Source organism: Chamaea fasciata, unplaced genomic scaffold (genome assembly GCF_029207755.1).
Source record: "Chamaea fasciata isolate MVZ Bird 193981 ecotype frontalis unplaced genomic scaffold, bChaFas1.0.hap1 SCAF_15, whole genome shotgun sequence".
Taxonomy (NCBI): domain Eukaryota; kingdom Metazoa; phylum Chordata; class Aves; order Passeriformes; family Sylviidae; genus Chamaea; species Chamaea fasciata.
This window is the reverse complement of record NW_027094100.1, coordinates 2,610,128-2,624,022: the sequence shown is the minus strand read 5'-3', so window position 1 is coordinate 2,624,022 and position 13,895 is coordinate 2,610,128. Positions and strand designations below refer to the sequence as shown.

Sequence of the window (13,895 nt, the reverse complement as noted above, 5' to 3'; positions counted from 1 at the left end):
ATTAGGGAGACTGGGCTGAGACTTAGCAAATTTATTCCCATGTTTTCAAAACAGAAAATTAGTCCTAGTCTAATTCAAATTGCTAATCCTTAATTGTGAGGTAGAAAATGTGTTTTTCTTAATCATGTTTGATAGGCGAGCAGGTAAGACAGAGAATACAATTTTTTAATTCTTATGTGGAGTGTATTTGAAATTAAGTGAACTGGTACAAATCAGATCATTTATTTTCATAAGCAGGCATTGTACAATGCTCCCAGCCTTACCACTGTGAGGCTGTAATTAATGTTGATAAATGCTCATGTTCTCTCTGTGCAGCTTCAGCCCACAGACAATTGCTTGTACCAGAGCATGTCAAATCTCACATAAAAATATGGCTATAGATCATTGGGTTTAGGGATAGAGTTGAGACAAGTCAATTTATTTCCATTAGTAGCTGAATCTAGATTTAAAACTCTGGGGGTCCAAGTGTTTTGTCCATTATGTTCCCAATCTTTCTGGTGTGCTTTGCTGTGATTTAAGGTGTATCTGCTAATCTGGCCCCTTTTGGAATGCAGTGTCAGTTTTCCGAAGTGTCTTGGGGGATATTTAACGCATCTTTAGTTAAATATCTTTTTTAACTTTGAAAGGCAGAACTTGTGTATTTTCAGGCGGTGTGATGTCTTGTGAGTGCTGCCACTTTGTCAGGGATCCTCATATTGGGACAATGGACTTTCAGCTTTTGAAATGCATGGGTAGGACAAAATGTGACAAAATCAGGGTTTATCCAATGACATTCTTCCTTTTCGGCCTTGAGAATGACATCTCACATATCCTTTTAAGCTGGCTTTTTTTGCTTCTATCAAGCTCTGATTAGTTTTAACAGTATCATAGAGATCCTGTTTGCATGGATAAGTGTTTTGGTTTTCTTTATATACTTTATGTATCTCAAAGTGGATCACAGTGGAGCTACTTTTTTGTTCTCCTTTTTTTGTCTTCTCACATGCAACGGGATATGATTGACATGTTCTATTAAAGCATATCTAGATATTCATTAATTCAATTTTAATGGGAGCAGAGTTTCATTATATATCTGGGTTTACTTTAACAATGCTTTATATTAAAATTTCTGTTGGTGCTGTAGCTGCCTTCTCAGCTAAAGAGGACATAAAATTCCTGGGTTTAAAGGCATTTCAGATAAAGACAGTTCCAATGACTGTAATTTCCAGTTTGGTTGGGAAAGGGCTGCTTTTGGGCAGGGAAAGGGTAAGAACTGTCTGTTACAGACCTTTCTCTCCAAACCTAAAGGGTCGTTCCTGCCATGAGGACTCAGGAGGAGAAGGGGTCCTGGGCTGGGGAGATGCAGAATCAGCCTGGATGAGAGAGGAGCTTTCCTGCCTGCCTTTGTCTCACTGGGTCTGCCTTCCTTCTGGCTTTCCCTTCTTCTTCATGCTCCATGTCATTTCAGTCCCTAGATCTAATCATGGAAGTCGTTCGGTGCTCCCAACACCGGAGAGCAACTAGAAAGGACTAAACCTGCTTCTGCTGACAAATTAATCAGGTTCCACCCAGACAGAAGGAGCAGAAGAGTCAATAGATCTGGTGTGACACAACCAGCCCCATAACATCATTTTCTCATCAATTACTTTAATGGAACAGTTGCAAAGTAAAGAAGCATTTAAAATCATATTCAATACATCAGACTTTCATTATTTCTTGCTTTCTTTTAGCTGCAAGATGTTTTTCATAATTTTAAAGGCTGGTAATTTTAAAGGGAATTCTTTTAGCATTTGCCTTTATTGCTTTTTCTCATAGATCACCAATGATGTGCAGAAAAAAAAGGAATTCTAACTTCTATTCTCCCTCACTGATAAAGAAAAAAGAAGGTTGTCTTTATTTATTAAAAAACCCCAATGTTTCCATGAAGTAACTGGTCAGAATTAATCTGTTTGAGTTTGATTGCAAATCTGAAGTCTCTAAAGCACAAAGAAAAGGTTATCACAGTGGATACTGCCACTGTCTTTGTCTATTTTCTACAACAAAGTAGATTTTGGTCACTGTTGAAAGGGATGTACAAGGCTACTTGGAGTTAAAAGTCAATAACCAAGGCAATGTCAAAGTGATTTTTCATGTTCATTAATAGAGTTTATGATTGATTCATTAAAAAAAAAAAAAACCCCAGCACATTTTCCGAGGCTGCCTTCAAATGGAAATGTTTAATCAGAAATCAGGGGAACTTAGCCAGCTTTCCTTTGACTGTCTTTTACCTGTATGCAAGTTCTGTGCAATCTCTTATGCTCTGGGTTTTATTTCAAAACAAATGTTTTAAGAAATGCCTTTAAAATGACTTCTGTAGAATAGGTATACACAAATCTATGCTTGACAGTAGTCACAGTCATGATGGTGGGCTGGAAAACAGACTTGGGAAACACATCTCAGCCTCCAACTTCCAAATTGTTGTTGTCAAGTGAGTGACATGGATTTTAAAGCTCTAACAGGTGGTTTGAGAGTGACATGCTGGGTTGTATCTGAATAAAAATGTTAAACATATTTTACATTGGAAGTAAGGCCAGGGTTATTTTAGGCTGTGATTTTGATTTTGGAGATTGCTGAGTGTCTTCGTTCTGTTTGATTCCAAGAAGCACTTGTTTCTCAGAGCTGTGAAGGGAGAGGGTATGGAGCAAGTCTTCAGAGCTCTCTGTCTTAAACCAAGTGACTTTCTGTAGGACCACAGCCTTTATTCTGTGCTTCTCTTTTTATTGTTGAGTGGGAACATGTTTGCAATCAGTTCTGTCTGACTGTGAGAAGTTAATCTAAAGAAACCAGTCTTCCAGTTTGCTTTCTCCATTTCCTCTGTCTGAAATGTGTTAACAGCATTTTCTGAGATTCATTAGAGTGTGTTCTGTCCCTTATTTTTTTTTCCTACCAAATGCATGGGCAGCTGAAATCCTGGTTTTAGCTGCTGAGTCATGTGCTGTTGGTAATTGTCTGAGCTGTTCAAACCAAACCTGGATACTGTTAAACCACAAAATCGTGGTTAATTCTAATTCTGGCAAGATCTTTTCCTACAGGACTATGGGTTTTTCTCAGTGTGTTCTTCGTGGTTTTGCTGGGAGCTTTTGCCAAGAGTGTAAATGAGATTCAGAGTGTGGTTTTCTTAGAACATTTTTTGAGTGGTGGAATCCACAGGGAACTCCCAGACACTTCATGGGTCATGCTGGTGTTTTAGCTAGTATGTGGTCAAGTTGCATCTAATTACAGAAGAGATTAAGAAAGATATCCTGACACTGCATTTTAGTGCCAGTTGTTAAGATCTGATAAAAAAAAAAAAAAAAAAAAAAAAAAAAAAAAAAAAAAAGAGAGAATTTTCATTTCCCTGTTTCTTCCTACAAAATCCTTTTTCTTTTTGGTTGAATTCACCAGGCTGAGGCAGCTGGAATGGTATAGGAGTAGGAGATGTTCTATCTTAACTACAGGACTTGCCATTTTCAACTCTGTTCCATTTTATGTTTTTCAGGCATTTCTTGTTTAAGACATCTTCTGGAACTACTCCTCTGTTCAGCAGCTCTTCCCCTGGTTACCCGCTGACCTCAGGAACGGTTTATACTCCACCTCCCAGACTGTTACCTAGAAATACATTCTCCAGGAATGCATTTAAGCTGAAAAAACCCTCCAAGTACTGCAGCTGGAAATGTGCTGCTTTATCTGCAATTGCTGCTGCAGTCCTGCTTGCCATCTTGCTAGCATATTTCATAGGTAAGGCTGTGTTTTCTCTCTCAAATGACGTGGCTGTGTCAGAAAATGGAACTTCGGCAGATGAAAGGATGGTCAATGTGTTTCACAAACGTGTGTTCTCAGTGAGCAAATAATATTATTATTCCTCATACTGATTAATGAGGAAAAATAAAATGTTCAAGTCACGTTCCCTGTCGTAAGAGCCGTGCAAGCAAGAAATTGATTCAGAATTCTTAATGTGCAGTGTTAACTTTAGGTGTCAGATATGCACATCTCATAGATGGTCCAAACAGAGGGATTTAATGACTTTTTGATGTAGTGCCATATGTTTAAAGAGTATTTAGAAAAAAAAATGTGATAGGTGGTGAATTCACATAAGTAACAGAAGCTAGTGGCATTTGAATTCAAATATTACCATCACATGCTGCCTTTAGATAAAAAAACACCAAAATCATTTTGATTACTAGTTCTCAGTCTGTGTACCTAAATCCTGATGGTGTTAAATTTGAATCATTAGATGCTTCCTCTTGCATGCAGTTATTTTCTATATTCCACTCATCCTTAGCATTTTGTAAGGAAAAATACAGAAACTCTGAATGTTGTGTTTATTTCCCAGTTATATGTTAATAGTGACCATACTGCGTTCTAATCCTTTCTGTGGGTTTTTTTTTTTGAGATGGTTTTAACATGCTGCTGAGTTTTTTTTCTTCCTTAATTCAAATAATTTAATTAATTTCTGACTTACTCCCCCTTCTCTGGTCCCCTCTCATTCTCCGTTGTTGTAGAGGGGTTTTTTAGGTGTCTGTCAGAGCATTTTGTACCTTTTACAGTGCCTTTAACAATATGCTGATGACAGTGAAGTGCTGCACACTTTAGGTTCTCTGAGTAAATGGGAAAATTATGGTAGCTTGAGGATATCTTCTGTTAATACTTTCCAGACCTATTCTTTGTGGGATTTATTTCCTCTCTGAAACTATTCTCACACATAGCACTCAAAAGATCTATAAAGATGTGCTGAATTTTCTTCTTTTTTTTTTTTGATCCTATATAACCTGACTCTTCAGGATAGACACCTTTTTGTGAGAAAACCCCATTTTTCATACTAATGAGCTTCCATATGTGATTAATATATACAGTAGTAGGAGAGAACTGGCTGACTGTTCCTGCTGTCTGTTTAGTCCAGACCTACACCGAGTACTACAGCTTTAACCATCTTTCTGTATTTCCCCTGTAGAAAGCCTCAGAAGAATAACAAGCTTAGTTTGGTATATAAATGAAAAGATTGGAAAGCACATAATTCATTGAAGTTGACAGTTATCATACAGCAGCTCCCTGTTAGAGTGATTATGCACAAGGGAAATGATATACTGCAAGTTGAACATTTTAATCATGTGCATAACTTTGAAGTGATGGATTATGAAATGTGGGGTTTTTTCCTTGGTATTTAGGTTACTGTAATCTTAGGCAAAGCTTTGCAACACGGTGATTGCTTTTTACACTTTCATATATAAGATGAGAGAATGTAAGGCAATGTATTGACTCTTAATAATTGATGAATGATCTATCATTTCAAGTAAAGACACAACTGATCGATTTTGACACAAGGTTTTGAGGTCTTCTTTCCTGTTGAAAGAATGATGAGCACAATAGAGTTGGTAGTGAACACAAGGCAGGGTTTAGGAGAGAGTGTTAGCTCAAGGTTTAAATAATGAGAAGTTACCTGACAAGCTTCATGCCATGCACAGGAAAGAATAAGTATATGTCAAAGCCAGAAAATAGCTGAAATTAATCCTATGAATAAATTTGATAGATCCACCGTGATCATAATTTAGAGTGATGGAAGTGAGAGTAAAGAAAAAACAAAAAAGCAGTGGTGTAGCCCTAGATGCATGAGAACAACAGAAAGGTAAGAGTGGAATGCTTTAGGTGGGTCATTTATTAAATTAATTCCTTCACTCTCAGCAAGAAAATCATACAATTCATTGCACATGACAAAGAGGAGGTGTAAGACCATCAGCTATAAACTCACCCTTGCTGTCCTCCAACAGTGTGACTTAAGGTGCTAAATCATCTCCTGATTTGAAAAAAGGAAAGGCTTTGAAGGTGCTGCTATTTTATTTCTGCCTTACATGTCCACAAAGTAAATTTCTTGCTCTCTACCACAGCACAAGTTCCATCACTGGGATTACATTATCTAAAAGTAAGAGTTACGGGGAAAAGTCATGAAAATTTGCAGCAAATGGTTCTGCTCTTTAGGTTCGTCAGTGTAACCTGGGCTGTGTGAATGTGATTGTATCAGTGCTGACCAAGACTCTTACAGGACCAAATGCAAAAGGCAGTGATGGCAAATATGAGGTAAATTATATTGGAAGAGTACGTTGAAGTTCTCATACTCTTCAGGATTTCTAAATGAATTGCCCTGTCATAAAGGAGAAGGGAGAATTGATATGGATGGATCATTGAAAACATGATGTCTACAGGTTTAAACATGCGACTTTGAGACTGCAAAAGATTATGGCTTGCATGCAAAAAATTAAAATGAGGGTGATTTAAAGAGAGAAGCAAAAAAAAAAAATCTCATAACTGATAATTTTTAAAAATTATTAGGCATTCCAATTGCCATTCCTCCAACACACAACTAAAAATACAATGAATGAAGTGAAAAAGGCAGTATGTTTAACGCTTTAAAAAATAAATTCATGGTGCACAAATAACCTTTGGATCTTCCTGCCACACTACATAATTGATGTTAAATAAAAATAGTACTGAGATTTTAAGTTAAGCATTTGTCAAAATAATGGCAATATGCCTTGTTAGAAGGTAACTTTGGATTTTATTTTCTCTTTTAAGATACATATAGATTGATGGTTTATATCATAATATGTCATCAAAGTCTGGCTATTTAGATAGACTCTTCCTTTACAGGCCAGTCAGTACCGCTGTTATCTGAAATTTTCCAAAGCTTCCTCTGCAAACTACCCTGACTGTTTGTGCAGAGTAGGCTTTGTTCTGTGTGCAGACATTTTCCCATCTTAGACATACTGGTCCGTGTCTGAATTCCTTTACACGGGAAGGGTTTCTGCAGAAACTTTAACACAGATCAAATTCACCAGGCTGGAAATAAATCAGATGACTTTTGGTCTTCTTGTTAAAGGACTAGACAGAGGGAAAAAGTGCAGATGGTGTGCATGAAAGAGCACTTTAAGATGTTTCTTAAAGTGGCCTATGGTTATACTATTTTTAATAGTAGAGAAGAGGAAAAAAAGTGGAAAAACTGAACTTTTCCATTACCTGGTGTACACAAGGCTGTCTGCACATTTAAAGCCAGGTTTGTCACTTCTCCCTGTTTCCTCAACAGCCAGCTGTGAACAAAAGGCAGAGTATTAGTTGCTGGTGTTGCACAGCCTTTTGGTAAATTCCAGCATGCAGGACGGAAATAAAATTGTCCCACACTCCTCCCTCAGACTTGTGCCATTTCACAAAGCCCAGGAGTTATTCCTATTATCCAGGGGTGACATATGAAGAATGTAGAACCAGCCATTCAAATTAGGACATCCTGAAGATATTGGGCTGGCGGTAAAACCCAGTTACAAGAAAGTAATTTATAAAGTGTCAAAAGGAAAGCACATAGAACGCATATTGTCTTTGTCAGAGTGTTCACTTCAGAGGTTAAGGGAGTGATGAAAGCATTTGTCATGTTAAATTAGTTTTTAGCTCTTTTGATTCATGCCAAACTTGGGGGAGAAAAATATAAAGAAGAAGAAAGAAGGAGCATAGAAAGAGTCACCTTGTATTTTTCACAAAGTAATTGCTGCCAAACATAAATACCACATTTTTGTAAGCCCCTATGCTGCTCTGATTTCTGCCAATCTATCTTTGAGCATCAAAGAACATCTGACCATCAACATGTCAGTACATTAAAAATATGGTAATTTAAATATTTAGACTTTCCTGTGGGGAAAATAAACACCCCAAACTGTTATTTCCTGTGGAAATTAAAAACTGTGATGGGTTTAAAGATGTTTTACTTCAAAATAGGATCTTGATACTCTCACTGAAACTTTGAGATATTAATGCTATTTATCTATTATTGTGTGCAAGAAGATACAAGAAAAAATTAAAGACAAATGACATAGACCATGAGAGCAGCGTGCTTCGCCACACGTTTAGTGGCCATATTGCACATGAAAGTATTGTTAGTCATTTATTCCTCAGTGTTATTTGACCTTAAAGACACATGAGGTTTAAGATAAATTTCAGGTGTCTGCATAAACTTGAAATAATATATTCACTTCAGTGCCGCAGAAAGGACTGAATTGCCAAAGGATCTGGCAGTTAATTAGGCAAATGAAAATATCTTTCTTTTAAAAATTGAAATTAGAACCTGAAAATAGCTATTCACAGAACATAAGATATAGGGAAATAAATGGTTAATTTATTCATTTTCCCTTTGGTATCACAGAAGTATTCCATTGTTTATGTGAGAGTGAGACAAAAAAAAATCTATAAGAGTTTTGGACTTGGAAGTAGAAATCTCATCTTTACTCTGCATCAAATATCTGTACATGGTACAGTTTGCACAAAATTTTATCCTTCAGGCGTTGGTATCAACTTATTTTCTTCCCACAAATGAGTCACTTTTTTGCTAATGTAAGTGTTTGGATGGAGTTTGTTGTTCATTCATGTTTGTAAGTTCTTCCACTCCTAAGTCATCGTTTTGACTCCGATTCCATAGATGAGGATTCATCAAAATCAGTTGCTGAAGTGCCTGTCTTACGTACCCATTGATTTTCTCTCTCTCTCTCTCTCTCTCTGAGGAACTTCCATTTCATACAATTTTTTTTTTAATGTTGCATTTGCTTATTACTTGTAGAGTCAGAAGACCACAGCCTTTGTCTTGTCCAGACTTCGCTGAAATCAAATATGCTAGACATTTTGGAAAGCAAGACTGAAAAAGGGAAAATCATGCAAAGCTGGAACCTCTGAGAGGCAGAGGGCATCTGGCTGCCAATCACTGCGATCAGCTTCACTTGAAATCAATGTAAACCGAGGGAACGCTGCATCTTGCAAGATTAGCTGCTGACAGAAGGTTCTGTTCTTAAATTTGCATTGAAAATAGGTGTCAGTTAGGGGCAATAATTAAATTTTAGAATATGCCTGTCATATTTTAAATGTCACACATTCAGTGATTCTTATTGACTGCTATCAGTCAATCTGAGTGAGAAAAGCGTAGTAGTAGCTCAATAAGCTTGTCTGATGCTACCTCTGAGAAATTTTAGGAAAAAGCATCTGGCTTCATTCCATAAAAAAAATATGTGCTAGCACTGGGAATTTTGGTGCCTGTGTCCAGAAAATTCAGATGTGGCTTATTAGTCTAGCAAGTGGCCCTTCCCTATTCCACAGTCCAAAGGTGTGAAAGATTCATGATGTTACTGAGACAGTTCTCCTGGAGACAAGCTGCTCCAGCTGCACTACATGCTCAATGCCTCGAAGAACAGCACTTTGACGTGAAATTACTTGGGTATAGTTGTCCTGGACTTTTTCTGAGTCAAAAGCAAAAGCTTGATCTGCAGATTAGTTCCAAGAAAAGCCAATGTATTGTTGTTTTGCCTAGCAGAGCTCTCAGGGAGAAGGAAAGGAGGAGGATTTCAGTGTGGAGGGGCAGCCTCACAGCCTGGGCAGTTCTTTGTCTGTGGGACATTTTCATACCATGACACTCAGCACTTGAAACCAGAGTGAGATCAAAGTGCTATCATGCACTTAGCTTAGCTCTTGCAGTTGGAAACGTTTCTTGCTCAGCCACCAGGCTGAACATACTCTGAAGCCTTGGCAGGAAACAGGGGACAGAGAGGATCAGGCAATGTTTTCCTTTGTATGTAACTGGAGCTGGGGACAGAGATGATCACGGAATGTTTTCTTTCCTGTGCTACTGGAGTTGTGTTTTCAGGGCACGTTTTGGGTTGTTAATGCAAATTGCACAGCACAGTCTAGGATGGGTCTGAGGAAACATTTTTCACACATGCTGGTAGTGCTCCCCAGGAGCTGTTAAAATATATTGCTTTGAAATTGAGTAAAGAAACACAACTGCCTGGCTGGTGCTCGCTGTCCTGGCTGTGGCTGCGCTGCTCAAAACATCTGCTTGGCCAAGGTTAGTGCCACAGAAAGGAGCAGGGAGATGTGACAGGGCAGAAATGGCCAACCCAGATATTATAGAGATGCTGTTTACAATTAGTAATTTATTAGTACCGTCATTATTTATTTAACAGAAACTTTGGGGTTTTTTTTTAGTCATAGCTGCAAGAATGACTTCCTCAGAGCTGCTTTCTCTTTTTTCTCTCAGTTGTGAAGTTCAGGTTGTACTTCACATGCCCTTGCCATTCTCCCCGTGCACAAACTAGAAAATATGCTGGATTTCATGATGGCAATGTGACAGAGCCTATTCCCACTTTCATCAGTGCAAATACCTAATATTAGGAATTTTTTAGTGGTCTAGGATTTAATCCCAGAATCACAGTTATGAAGTCTTGTCAGGGCAAAGAGATGGCAAAGATAAGTAGATGCAAAATGAGACTTGCAGGAAGTCAGGGGGGGAAATGATGAAAAAGCATTGAGATATTTTAGTGAGACATGCTTTATAACCCAGCCCAACAACTGAGATCAGGCCATTTTTCAGGTGAAGGGTAAGCATAAGGAATATTGAAGATTAAATTTTGCTAACATAATGCCAAGTCGGAGATAGCTATCAAATAAAATAAACCTGTGGTCATTCTCTCCGAAAAGTCAATGTTCAATATCAGTGTAAAATGTCTCATTTCTTCCTAGGGAAACATTGCTTTTTTAGCAGTTACTTAGATTGAGATCACCAGTTGATCATTTATAGATTCATTTATATTGATTATTTGTTGCTGTGTTTCTTTGTTGACTCACTGCGTTGTCTGGCAGTTATGTGCTTATGGATTTTATTTATTTAAGTATAGCAGTACATATTTGCCTTTAGGAATAGCGTTATTGCTCCTTGGGTTCATTGCGCAATGTTGAAAGATTTGACATGGATTTTGTAAGTGTGGCTAATGTAGCTCTTACAGCAGCATAATGAATGCCATGAAAAAAAAAAACCCACAAATAAAAAATACTTAAGTGTACTACAGAGACAAGAGAATATTTGAGGAACTTGAACTGAAGGAAGACAAAATAAAAAACTGGAACTAAATTCAATTTGTGAAAATACTAAGACAGGGTAACAGAGAAGGGAACTTACAGAGCAAAAGAAGCTGAACAAATTGGAAGAGAAATGACATATTACAGAAAACTTTGCTCACCATGTAATATAATGGGATGAATTTATCTGAGTGATTTAAAAGCTGTTTACGATACAGGTTTCAGGTTAATTTTAGCTTTTGCTTATTCAGGGTTTGATTTTATGTAGTCTTGCTGCATCACACTTTGACCTGCCTTCTCCTGTCACTACTCAGATCCCAGTCATCATATATATTCTGTATGTCCAGTAATCAAGTCATGGACTTGCCAAGGTCAGAGAGCTTGAACACCTAACACACCATTTTTGTGTGATGTTGTGCCTTGTTATTAATTCCTCACGAGATAGCCTTGTAGCTATAAACAGGAAAAATGACATCTTCCCTGACAACCTGTCTGACCCCTGGGACAAATTTTGCACTCCAGATTTGGGGTTGCAAGGTTTTAGGATGATTTGTGTTCGAAGAGGCCTCTGGATGTCTCTTCTGCTCCAAATGGGTCATCTCTTATGTCCACTCTGCTCTTGAAGACAGCCAAGGACAGAGATTACGTGTGGCTTTATCTCCTTCATGACCTGTGGGTTCCAACAGGCTGCTTTCAAGGGATAGAGGCAGAAAAAAGATTATTTTCGTTGTTAGAGCAATTTGCATAGGAAGTAGAGGCTCCTTTTCGGACTGGTGCATATATATCTTATAGTCAGCAAACTGTCTCTTAATTTCTCATAATCATTTCTAACATCAGAAGCTTGGATTACAATGCCAAAATGAAGAATGTAGTTGGTTAGAAAAATCGTGTTTTGACTTGTGTGTTGAGCAGATTTGATAATGAGAGAATCAGTATTGAACCCCACTGTGTGATTATGAAACACTCTTAATGTCTTTATCTTGGCTATTACTAAATAATTACTAGAAAAGACAAGCATTTGTATTAATGCAGTTTCTGAATGGAAAAGGAATTTCATTCTCTAAAGTTGATCTTATAGAACCTTACCTAAAACTGTAAATATGCTCTAGGTTTAGTTTGTTTCCTTCTCTGGGGTGTCCAGATTTATCCCTCTGTGTCATATTTAATTTTTAAAAAGTATTATACATAATGCATTAGAGTGCTGCAGTTAATTGAATTTCAAGCTTTATTTTAATTTGCTGGTTGGTTGATCAGCTGATTTTCTCCAACATTTTTCTTCCTAAGTACTTTCTGAGAAAAGCCACAGAACAGAAGATGTGTTCACATCCTGCCTTCCAGTGTGGCAGAGCAGGTTCCTCCTGTGCTGGGTGACAAAGTGTCTCTGTGTCTGTGGCACCTCACTTGCCTTGCAGGAATCAAGAGCAGACAAGACTCTTGGAAAGGTCAATCTGTTCCATGTGTGCTGCTCATCCCAGCATGTTAACAGTTGTTTTGTTTAAATTTGGGCGGAGTGCACTATTCCTGCAGTTCTCTTTTGTATTTTCTGTATATTTGCATCTTCTTCTTCCAATTCACTGATTTCTCCAGCAAGAGGTTTCCTACATTCTGTGCAGCTAGCTGCAAATTTTAAATGTAGGTATCAGAGGGTGGGGAATGAGCAGAGGGTGCAGGAGCTGGGCAGAGGGCCCCATCCATGCTGACGGCAGCAGAATGCCAGGGACCCACTGCCGGTGATCAGGATCCCAACTTCACACAAACTGACTTAACTGTACTCCCAGCAAGTCCAAAACCATCCTGCTATAATCAAGAGATATCACTTCTCAATTAGGATCTTTTTGCTGCAGCTTTGCCTCCTAAGCAGGAGAAACCCCTCTGTAATTCCAGGGGAGCTAGTTCATTCCGAGGCAGGTGTGTTGTCAACAAACTCAGATTTTGCTCCTGACAGTTGGAATTGAAGTCGTGAGGGTAATATTTTCTTTTGCAGAAGGAACATACTCCATCTGTCAGACTGTACTGTCACTAGAGGATTTCTGCTTTCAGTTATTAAAGGCTTTAAAAGAGAGGTAAATAGAGCTTGATATGCTGAGAAAATTAATGAATGCAAGAAAAATGTCAGGAGTACGTAGTAAGTCTCCCAAGGTAATGTAAGAGTATATATGAACTTATGACATCTTTGCTGGTCTGTGGCAAACGCAAAAGGACCTCAGACTGAAAGAGAAGTGAAGCAATTTCACAGCAGGCACACTGACAATTACCAGAAGTGGGAAATGCAACACCAAAGCCCCACATACCTCATGGTGATGGGTCACTGTCCCTTTAGCATCTGAGCCTTTTCTGAGGAGAGACTTGTGCATTTTGGTAAGGACGTGGTGCACAGCTGGGAGCTGAAAATAGAGAACTCTGCTCAAACTAGCCACCAGGTAGCAGGGAGCAGCAAGAGAAAAAAAAGATGCAATTTAGACTCATATGATTTATTGAGCCAAAAAAGAAAAATTATCTGTTGCTTCTTTCTTCATATATATCCCCCTTTTGCATCTTGAGGCTCCATTATTCACTAAAATGCAAAACTCCAACCACATGAGAAGCGTGCTTCCATAATGGAGTCTGCTCATTAAGAAAATCTCAGGGATCTGATTAGTCTTACTTTGCAGGGAGAGTTTGACCTTTTTAAAAAAACATTTTTATGTAATTTTATCTCCTATCACGTTGTCTTCATGGCCAGAATCTGAACTTCATAAACATCAAAGTTCTTATACAAGCGTTTAGAGATTTGGTGCTTGGTTCATGAACAGTATTAGAGTCTTTTCCAACCAGAAGAATTTTTCTGCACCTCTGGAGACTTCCTGAAAATCCTAAAACAAATAATAGAAAAATAGTGATTTAAAACCTAATTTCTAATACAAACCAGCTCTGGCTGTCTAGATGAAGAATAAGCTTCAATAAATGGGAGACAGATGCAGTCTCTTCAGTATGAAGAGTAGCGAGGATGCAGAAATAGAAATAGGTTTTTCATTACTTGAGGGATT

At 38.1% G+C, this 13,895-nt stretch overlaps 1 protein-coding gene across 7 annotated transcripts in view; it reads left to right on the top strand.

Moving 5' to 3' along the window:
- The window catches only part of TENM2 (teneurin transmembrane protein 2), a 615,717-nt gene that overhangs the window by 452,044 nt on the left and 149,778 nt on the right, over positions 1-13,895 (top strand). For all 7 annotated transcript variants that reach the window (XM_066196982.1, XM_066196981.1, XM_066196980.1 and 4 more), the window contains one exon: positions 3,494-3,732. In XM_066196982.1, the coding sequence (XP_066053079.1) occupies positions 3,494-3,732 (239 nt within the window). The remainder of the gene's footprint in view (positions 1-3,493; positions 3,733-13,895) is intronic.